Source organism: Fukomys damarensis, unplaced genomic scaffold, assembly GCF_012274545.1.
Source record: "Fukomys damarensis isolate Sample0158 unplaced genomic scaffold, DMR_v1.0_HiC HiC_scaffold_17, whole genome shotgun sequence".
Lineage (NCBI taxonomy): Eukaryota > Metazoa > Chordata > Mammalia > Rodentia > Bathyergidae > Fukomys > Fukomys damarensis.
The window spans coordinates 25,147,930-25,158,334 of NW_022900929.1; the positions used below are offsets into that span (position 1 = coordinate 25,147,930).

At 49.4% G+C, this 10,405-nt stretch overlaps 1 protein-coding gene across 1 annotated transcript in view; it reads left to right on the forward strand.

The window, feature by feature from the left end:
• Ccm2 (CCM2 scaffold protein) overlaps window positions 1-10,405 on the forward strand; it is a 27,255-nt gene that overhangs the window by 2,395 nt on the left and 14,455 nt on the right. Inside the window, exon 2 of the mRNA XM_010624919.2 lies at window positions 3,994-4,167. Coding sequence (XP_010623221.1) covers window positions 3,994-4,167 — 174 coding nt within the window. The remainder of the gene's footprint in view (window positions 1-3,993; window positions 4,168-10,405) is intronic.

Genomic DNA, 10,405 nt, shown 5'->3' on the forward strand with positions numbered 1-10,405 from the left:
TTCTGCTGGGCTTGAACTTTTGGTGATCCTCCTGCCTCAGCCTCCCGAGTTCTGGGATCACAGGCATGCGCCACCATGCCAGGCTGAAGTTTGTGCTTCTGCTCTGGTGAAACTCAAGGCCCACGGTAGATGTGGAACCCTTAGCCTGGCCATGCTGAGGGGGTCCGCCCGCCCAGGGAAGCTTGTGGGCCTGAGCGCATCTTAGGTTCAGGTTTTAACCCGAGAATCCCTCTAGGTCTTCAGGGTCATATTTCCTAGCACTCAGCACTGCACCAGCCCTGGCTTCTCACTCTGGGGGCTGAGGCAGGAGGATTGCCAGAAGTTCAAGCCTGGGCTATCTAGTGAGTTCAACGCCAGCTTGAACTACATGGCAAGACCCTGTCTCAAAAAAACAAAACAAAACAATAGAAGTCTTGCTTATTTGTCCATTTACTTCTTTTTTTTGGTACCAGGGATCGAACTCGGGCTCTTGCACTTGTGAGGCAGAACCACTGAGCCAAATCCCTGGTCCCTTGTCAGTTTACTTTTTTACCAGAATTTCCCTTCAACTTTTCAGGTTTAAAAGCAGCTTCATTGCCAGGCGTGGTGGTGCATGTTTATATTCCCAGCTACTCCAGAGGCCGAGGCAGGAGGGTCACATGCTCAAGGCTAGACTGGGCTACATAGACCCTATCCCAAAAAACAAACACAAAAGTAACTTCACTTCCGAATATTTGAGCTGCTGTCCTGTGCAGTTCCATTTCTGGCATAGCAGAGTTCCCGCTGTGCCTGTCTGTCTCCAGGATGAAAGGTGGGCCTGCCCTGCAGTGTTGGTCGTCCTGGCCAAGCAGCAGCCGCACTGTGCCACTGTGCTGAGGGTGCAGCCTGTGTGGAAGGACTGCCTTTCTCTCTCTCTTTTCTTTTCAGTACTGGGGATTGAACCCAAGGCCTTTCTACTGAGCTACATCTTCAGTCCCTTTTTATTTTTTTGAGGCCAGGCTGGCCTCGAACTCAAAGTGATCCTCCTGCTTCAGCTTCCAGCATGCTGAGATCATAGTCATGCCCCACTTCTCCTGGCTCCAGTCCTTTTTATTTTGAGACAGGGTCTTGCTGAGCCGCTCAGAGTAGGCTCAAACTTGCAACCCTTCTGCTTCAGCCTCCTAGAGTGCTCAGATTTTAGGCATGTGCCACCACACTTGGCTCATTTGTTTTCAGTTTTTGTTTTGTTTTTTTGGTACTGGGGATCAAACTCAGGACCTTGCATTTGCAAGGCAGGCACAGTGTCACTGAATCAAATCCCTAGCCCTGTTGTGTTTTTGAGACAGGGCCTCACTGTGTAGTTCAGATTGGCCTTGAACTCACTGTGTTCCTCCTGCCTCAGCCTCCTGGGTACTGGAATTACAAGTATGCACTACCACACTTGGGACATTGGTTTGCTTAAAAGTTCAGCAGTATGCTTTGTAGGAATATGTTACCAACCGCTTACAATTGTCTGGAACACTTTATAAAATGGATCCCTGGGAGTGGTGGTACACACCTATAATCCCAGCACTTGGAGGCTGAGGCCAGGATCACCGTGAGCTCAAGGCCAACCTGAACTACAGAGCAAGACACAGTCTCAAAACAAAAACAAAAACAAAAAAAATCCCACCAGACCAAAACAAAATGCAAAAAACACAAAACCTGGGGATGAACAGAACCCCTGGCAGCCAGAGGTGTCTGTAGGAGGCGTCCTGGGGCCCAGGCTGGTTCCCTTGCCCTGTGAGTGTCCTGCTGATGCCCGCTCCACCTAATTGCAGTTTTCCTGCAGGCGCAGCCTATAATTCTGTGTGCAGACTCTAATTTTATGAGCTCACGTCACCAGTGCAATGCCCACGTGAGCTGTGGTTCGCTGAGCTGTGGCCCAGCAAGGGCCTCTTGTAGCTCGGAAGTGGGTCTGGCTCCCACACAGCTTCTGGAAGGCCCGGTGGATCCCGAGCAGCCAGTCACTGTCCTTGTCACGGTGGCTCCTGAGGGGCCAGGCGCTGTGTGGGCTGCAGGCATCGAGGTCTGGGGACAGCTGTGTGCCCAGGTCACTGATGTCCAGGCTGACACAGCTTCCTAGGACCGGGCTCTTGGGCCTTGTGCCATTGTATATCCTCTGCCTCCAGGCCAGGACTTGTGTGTCAGGAACTAAGAGGTTAAAAAATAATTCCCTTTGGGCCGGGGATGTCGCTCAGTGGTGCTGTGCTGGCCTGGCAAGCGCCAGGTCCTGAGTTTGATCCCTGGTACCGGAGGAAAAAAAATCCTTTTATTAGTACATGTTTGCAGTACCTAGCCAGTGCGTCCATCATGAGGGGTTGGTACATGGATGTTACACGTCTCAGTTCTTTTACCCCCAAATCTCTTGGCCCCTTCCCATTTACAAAAGGTCTGTCTTCCTGTTTCCTATTATTTATCCTTTATCTTGCTCTTTAAATTATTTATACTTTGGGTTTCACATATAAAAGAAACCATGAGCTATTTAAACTTCTATGTCTGATTTATGTCCCTTAACATTATGGTCCCAAGCTGCATCTATCTTTCTACACATGACTCAAGTTTATCCTTCTTTACAGCAGAGTAATATTCCATCGTGTATAACTAGCACATTTTCTTTACCCATTCATCTGCTGATGAACATATGGACTGCTGTTATCAACATGGCCATGCTTGGATCACCGTACTAGGATGTCCTCAGCTCTCTCAGGCAGATACCTAGAAGGGGAATAGCTGGGTGGAATGTACTTTCCAGTTTTAGTTTTTTGAGGGGTCTCTACACTGACCTCCATGGTGGTCGGCTGGTTTACCCTTCCACCAGCAGCACAGGAGTACAGAATCAGGAGGTGAAGTGAGCAGTCCATGTGACGCATTTGGAGAGTCATCCACCCATGTGCCATTTGGTCAGTGCCCGATCTGTGGGGAGGAGCTCGGGGTTGTTCATGGCGGGGCTGACGAAAGGACTTTTTATATCACCCAAGTGACAACCAAGTCGCAGGGTCCTTTTCAGCTTCAATTCTCCCTCAGCGGCATCTAACAGGTCACCTGGAGCCTTCCTTCCTCCCCCACCTGCCTGCCACTTGTGTGAACTCAGCCTGGGCTCCAGCGAGCTTGTGGGGGGTCGAGCAGGAGGACGTGGGGGCAGCCGCTCCTTGTCCTTCCTTGGGGGAACCCTGGCACCCAAGGGCTGGAGCCCAGCTGGCCCTCCTGGAAGTATTTGCTCTCTGCTGTCCTCGTCTTAGAGGGCATTGCTTCCGGGGACACCAGTTCTCCTCACTTTACTTGCTGTACATTTTGTCCCCAGTTTAAGGGGAAGCAGCAAGAGACAGGCGGCTCTATTTTTTGTCCTTTTTGGGGGGAAGATGCTGAGACTGAACCCAGGTCTAGGCAGTCGCTCTACTGTTGAGCTGTCACCGTTCTTTTTATTTTTATGCTTTTAGTTCTTTTTATATTTTTGAGACAAGATCTCACTATGTTGCCCAGCCTGACCTTGAATTTGGGGTTTTCCTGCCTGAGCCTCCCAAGTAGCCCGAATTACTGGCGTGCAGTATTCCACTGGCTTCATCCTTTTCAAATATGTAGTATTGCTGGGTGTGGTGGTGCACGCCTGCAATCCCAGCACTCAGAAGGCTGAGGCAGGAGGATCACCACGAGTTCCATGCCAGCCTGGGCTACACAGTGAGTCTAAGGCCAGTTTGTCTCAAAAAAGAAAAGTAGTATTGTGGAAAATTTCAAGTACAAAATACTAGAAGTAAAAGTAAGTGAAGCTGTGGGCAGATCAGCAGCTCCCTGTTCCCCTCAGGGAAGGTCACCTGCCCCGTGGTTGTTGCAGGAGCAGGTGAATTGCGCCACCCCGGCCCCTGGGCTCCTGTGTCCTCACCCTTTCCCAGCAGCCTGGCTTCACCAGTCCCCATGTGCATGGGTGCCACGGTGATGTGTTGTGACACAAAGCATGTGTGAATAACAAACGCCAATCTTTGCCATTTTTGCCTGCAGCCTGGAATCGTGTCTCCATTTAAACGCGTATTCCTAAAAGGTGAGAAGAGCAGAGATAAGAAAGCCCAGGAGAAGGTGACCGAGAGGCGCGCTCTGCACACCGTGGTGCTATCCCCACCCGAGCGCGTGGAGCCGGACAGACTGCTGAGCGACTACATTGAGAAGGAGGTGAAGGTAAATCGTTTGGCCATGTCTGTCACCCAATCCCTAGGGCATCCATTCCCTGTCCCCAGCTCATTACCCTGGGCCTCGTCCTCTCTCCCTGCCCCAGGACACCCTGCCCCTCTGGATTGCAGGTGCCGGGGTCCTCGGCCCAGACCAGGGGCCACTGCATGTATTGGGGTCACCGCCTGGGGCTGTGTCCTCTGACCCTGTCACCGCGTGACCAAGGCCTGTGCCCAGGAGGCTGTGTGTGAGCCACACAGTGTCCCCCCGGAAACAGACATGAATAAAGGGGTGGGAGCCAGGTGAGGGAGGAAGGGAAGGAGGAGACCGGGAAGGGACAGGAAGTGGGGTCTGGACCTCTCTTGGGTGGTGAGAGCCCCAGCCCCTGTCTGTCAGGGTTCCAGGGTGCATGGAGGCTGCTCAGGGATGCTGAGCGCCCATGCTGACCTGGGTCCCACACCACCACCTGAGTAGCCGGGCAGGCAGGGTCCCCAGTGCGTCCTAACACCCTCGGGGTATAGGTTGGGCCCCCAATGCATTGGGAGACAGCCACCCCAGGAGGCACACCTTGCTGTTTAGCGGAGACTGCCTCAGATAACACAAAACAGCGCCGAGGTCCACCAGCTGCACTGGCTTGCCCCCACTGCCAATGTTGTGTGCCGTGTATAACTGCGTAGGACTTCGCAAGGCTGCTGGCGCACAGTAGGTTCTTTATACCAGCATCACTGTGACCTGAGGAACGGCCTCTGTGGTGACATTGGGGCCATCACACTGGGATTGTTCAGCTCTGTTAATATTGTATGGGCCACTGTTGTCCATGCAGTCTGTTGTTGACTAAAGTTTTGGTAGGTGGTACGTGACTGATATTTTTAAAGACTGTGAGAGGAAATATTGTTAATGATGAAGTAATAGGATTCTACTTTCAAATAACAAAGAAGTGCAGGGAGGACTTTTTGGAATTAAATGTCTGTTAATTATATCTAGAAATTTAGAAGAAGAGTTGAAAGATAAAAGTTCAAAAAAAAAGCTGGGCGTGGTGGCCCATGCCTATAATCCCAGTACTTGGGAGGCTGAGGCAGGAGGATCACTGTGAGTTTGAGACCAGCCTGGGCTACCTACATACATAGTGAGTTCCAGGTCATTCTCAGCTACATAGTGAGATCCTGTCTCAAAAAACCAAACCAAACCAAACCAACAACAGCAAAACAAAACAAAAAAACAAAAAACAAAAAATCCCAGAAAGAATAATCAAAGAGGCCAGGTGGGTGGTGCATACCTATAATCCCATCACTTGAGAGGTTGAGGCAGGAGGATCTTTGTGACGCTACTAAGGATGTGTCACAGCGAGACAAAGGGCCCACCAGGGGGAATAGGAGGAGGAGGAGGAGATGTAGAGGCTGAAACAGCTCTGACTGGCAAAACACAAACATTTAAAAAGCCAGGAACAGGGCTATGGCCTCTGTCTATAGTCCCAGCTACTCAGAAGTCTGAGGCAGGAGGATCACCTGAGTCCAGGATGTTGAGGCCAGCCTGGGTGACATAGTGAGTCTCAAGGGAAAGAAATGATGAGCGAACCCCAACCAAGATAAACCCAAACAAATCCACGAGAAGACATGAGTAGTGACACATCTGAGAAGTAAAGATGGTGGGTCTAGGAAGCAGTGGGAAAAGCATTTTATCCATAGGAAAGGTGGATCAGGACACAGCCGGTTTCTCAGAAACACAGACGGAAGTGCAGAGCAGATCCTGTGGGCTGGGAGATGCAGCAGAGTTAGAAAGGCAGGAGAGAGGATGACAAGCAGCTGACACCCCAGAGCAGAAACTGGGTCTGTTCCCCCAAAGCACAAACTACACGAGTTACCTGACGAGAAATAGGTAACGTGAGTCGCACCATTAAGGAAATCTGGCACCTCACTTGCAAACTCTCAAAAAAGTCCCCAGGCTCTGGTGGTCTTATTGGAAAATTCTGTCAAGCACTTGAAGAAACCACAATTCCATACATTCTCTTCCAGAAAAGTGGAAGGGGAGGGCCAGGGATTTAGCTCAGTGGTTCCACTGCCTGCTTCACAAGTTGTGCAAGGACCCGAGTTCAATCCCCGGTACAAAAAAGAAAAGAAAAAAAAGGAAGAGGAGGGACATTTCTTTTTTCTTTCTTTCTTTCTTTCTTTCTTTCTTTCTTTCTTTCTTTCTTTCTTTCTTTTTTTTGTGGTGCTGGGAATCGAACTCAGGACCTTGCACTTGTGAAGCAGGCAGTGGATCCACTGAGTTAAATCCCCAGTCCCAAGTGGGATACTTTCTGACTCACTTGGAAAGGTACTGTTACCCCAAACCAAAACCAGACACAAAGAATATAGGATGAAAAGAAGCAGAGAGACAAAATTGCTTAGGAAAATATTAGCTAAGATTCAGCAGATTGTAAAAAAAAAATTATATACCATGACCAAGTGGAGTTCATACCAAGGATGCAAAACTGGCTTAATAAAAAAATGTAATTTATCATATCAGTCATTGTAGACAGGGATTTGACAAAAACCTAAAACCCATTGGTGGTGCACATCTAATCTTAGTATTCTAGGAGACTCTGAGGCAGGAGGATCCTAAGTTCAAGCCCAGCCATGGCAGTTTAGCAACTTAGTGAGATCCTGTTTCAAAATAAAAAAGGTGGGCTGTTGTTGTAGTCAGGGTTTATGCAAGGGAATTCAATTTAATACAGGACACAAAATTTATAGGATTATTTTATAATATTTACCCAAAAAGTCAAATGCAGAGGAGTGCAAGAGATTAGCCACATGCTAGAGACCCAAAGAGTCCAGCCAAGGGCCTCGATCCCAGTGTTGTCCCACATATAAGTCCAGCCAAAGGTTTAGAGTCCAAGGCAGTGTCCTCCACGAGTCCAGCCAGTGGCCTAGAGCCCACAGCAGTGTCTCATGCTTGTCTGTACTGAGGATCTGCACCGGGAAGGCACAAAGGCCAGTGGTGGAAGCCAGAAAACCTGGAATGAAGGATTTGTGCCACCAGGCTGAGGGATCCACACTGGAGCCAGGAAGTGATGCTCACGGTGAAAATCAGAGCTGCCCTGACGAGAACAGCAGCCAATCCCAGTGACAGGGAGGCCCCAAGCTCCTCTTCAGACGAGAACAGCCAAGTTCACACCAGGAAAACCACCCGCAACAAGCTTCTCCTGGAAAATCAACAGCACACAATCTTCCCCTCCAGTTCTCTTTTTATGGCCATTGGCAACAGTCCTCAGGTGGATCCTTCAACGCTCAGACTTTCAGTTCAGCAGGGTGTTCCAAGCTGACCGTTAGTTCATTCTCCACAGCTAGGGACGTAGCTCAGCGGGAAGGCCCTCGGTTCAATCCTCAGTGCCACAAAAACACACACAAGAAACCCTCAGGAAAACAAGGTAATGTATATGAACAATGAATGTATGAACACCGAAATTAAAATATCATTTACAGTTACTCAAAGAAGTGAAGCAACTTAAGTATAAATCTAACAAAACATGTATAGGGTTTTGTGTTGAACGCTACACAATGCTGAGGAGGACAATCAGAGAAGATCTGATTAAAGGGAGAGGGGTGAAAGAACTCAGAGGCCCCCCGCACGCTAGTGACATCCCTTCTTCCCAACGCTTGTAACCAGCCAGGGCCTGGAGAAGCCTGAACAGCCACGGGGCACCTGGGGTGCCATAGGTAATTCAGATGGTGCTGGAACTATTTAAGGGAACGATTTGCTTCCTGTTAAACCCCCAGCAAAGTCTCATACATATAAAGATTATTATTATTATTATTTTTTGTACTAGGAATCAAACTCAGGACCTTGCATTTGTGAGGGAGGCACGGTGTCACTGAGCTAAATAAATCCCAGCCCCAACAAGATTATTTTTTGGTGGGGTGCCGGTAATCAAACTTGGGTCCTTACGCTTGTGAAGCGGGCGGCAGAACCACTGTGCTAAATCCCTGGCCCATGATTATTCTTAAATTTATACAGGCAGGCAAAAGAAAGAATAACTAAGGCAATTTTGAAAAAAAAGATAAGCTAGATGTGGTGACATATACCTATCTATGATCCCTTCACTCGGGAGGCTGAGGCAGGAGGATCTCTGAGTTCAAGACCAGCCTGGGCTACGTAGAAAGACCCTGTCTCAGAAAAACAATAGAAAAGAAAAAGTGAAATGAGAGACCTCAGGCTGCCTGATTTCAGGATATTTCGGGGTGCAGCTGTGACCAAAAGTGCTGGCTGCTAACACTGGGGAGTGCAGCAGGGGAAGCGAACCCTTGGGCTGCAGTTCCACAGACTCCCAGAAGATGGCGCCAGACAGCAAGCCGCGACACGCGCCCTGAATGACCGTGGATCGTGGGTTTATGCGTGGCTAGAAGTCTAGAAAAAAAAAGAAACTGAACGATCCTGTACAGGGCTAGGCATAGAGTTCTTACAACCCCAACACGTAATCCATAAAAGAGGAAACATCCGTCCACCGCACACCTGACAGAGGGTAGTCTAGGAATAGCCCTCCGCTCCACAGAAGCAGCAAACGCCCCACTTAGAAGGCGTGCGGGAGACGGGTTTCAGCGCGGAAGGTGCATGGGTGGTGCACAAATGCACGAGGCAGGGAGGCCTCACGAGCCACGGGACAATGCGAATAACAGAATAACACCCCAGTGCTAAGGGCGTAAACCTAACAGATGCCCAAAACGAAACAGCGACAGCGCCCGTTCTGGAGGAGGCCGAGGACGTGATCTTCCACCCCCTTTTGCATGGGGGTGCTGGAGGGCGAGGCCGTGCTTGCTGGATGCCGCGGGAGGGTCCTCTAGCCCCTCTGTGACAGCTGCTGTATTGCAAGTTCGCACCGTGTGGGCCAAGGCGGGAAGGCGTGCAGAAGGCCTCCCTTTACTATTTCTTGCAATAGCAGGTGAATTTATAATCATCCTTTTTTTTTTTTTTCAATATGAGCAAAATGCCAAGAGTACCTTTTGTTTTATACCCAAGTATGTTTTCAAATTGAGGCACCGACTTAGGCTCACATTGGGGTGATGACTTTGGTCCTGTTTTTGCCCTTTATCTAGAGTACAGTTTCAGATCATTCATGGACCACATCCGTGGTAAAGGACTGTAACAAGCATGACCTGGATTTGGGAGTAAGCGGCCTTCCAGTTTGGGGGACGGGGGAGAACAGACCGGTGCAAGGAGAAGAGAACCATGTTACTCAGCCGCCTAGGGCAAGAAGGGCGGCCGTCCCAGTTATCCGGTTCTCCGCCATCTCCTTCAACGTAGCAGATCAGAATCTCCGGTCTTTCAAACTCAGGGCGGACAGGAGAAAGTAAAAGTAAATCCAGACGGACTCATGGACTGGATGACTACGGGGGGTGCCCTCCACGAGTGGGCTGAATCTCCAGGAGGACTGGGGGAGACAGAGCGTTTCCCGTGCCACTGCCTACTGTCGTGGTTCCGGCTGCCGCTGTGGTGTTAGCTCCCGTTGGTAAAACAAACTCATCGGTGTCTAGGGAAGCTGGCAAATCTGCCTGTGAGGAAGAAGCCCCCCCACAGGATCCGGCCGGGCCCCCTGTGGTTGTTGCCCCTGCCCCAGCCGCCTCCATGGTGTCACAGCAAACCTGCCACCTGATTCCTGCCACCGTCTCAAGCCAAGGTCAAGAGCTCAGCCAGCTGTTGCTTCACAGCAGTGAGGAGCCCCATGTTAACAATTTAATAGATTTCTTTATTTTTATTTATTCATTTGTCTATTTCTTTGGTACCAGGGATCAAAGTCAGGACCTTACATTTGCCAGGCAGGTGCGGCACCACTGAGCTACATCCCTGGTCCCACATTACCAGTTTATAATAATTTCAAAGTAAAATAAAGATCTCTCATATGAGAAAAAAAATTTTTTTAAAGTAAAAACTTTAACTTAGAGCCAGGGATTTGGCTCAGTTGTTCCAGCGCCTACCTCGCAAGCTCAAGGAACCAAGTTTGATCCCCGGTACCAAAAAAAAAAAAAAAAAAAAAAAAAATTTTAACTAAAGAAAGAACAGAATGCATACCAGGTGTGGTATACTCCACTTGTCCCAGCTACTGAGGAGGCTGAGGCAGGAGGATCACCTGAGCCCAGGAATTTGAGACTAGTCTGGGCTACACAGTGAGAACTTGTTTCAAAAAAATAAAAAGGGGGCTGAGGATTTAGCTCAGTGGTTCCAGTACCTGCCTCGAAAGTACAAGGACCTGAGTTCTATCCCCAGTATCAAAAAA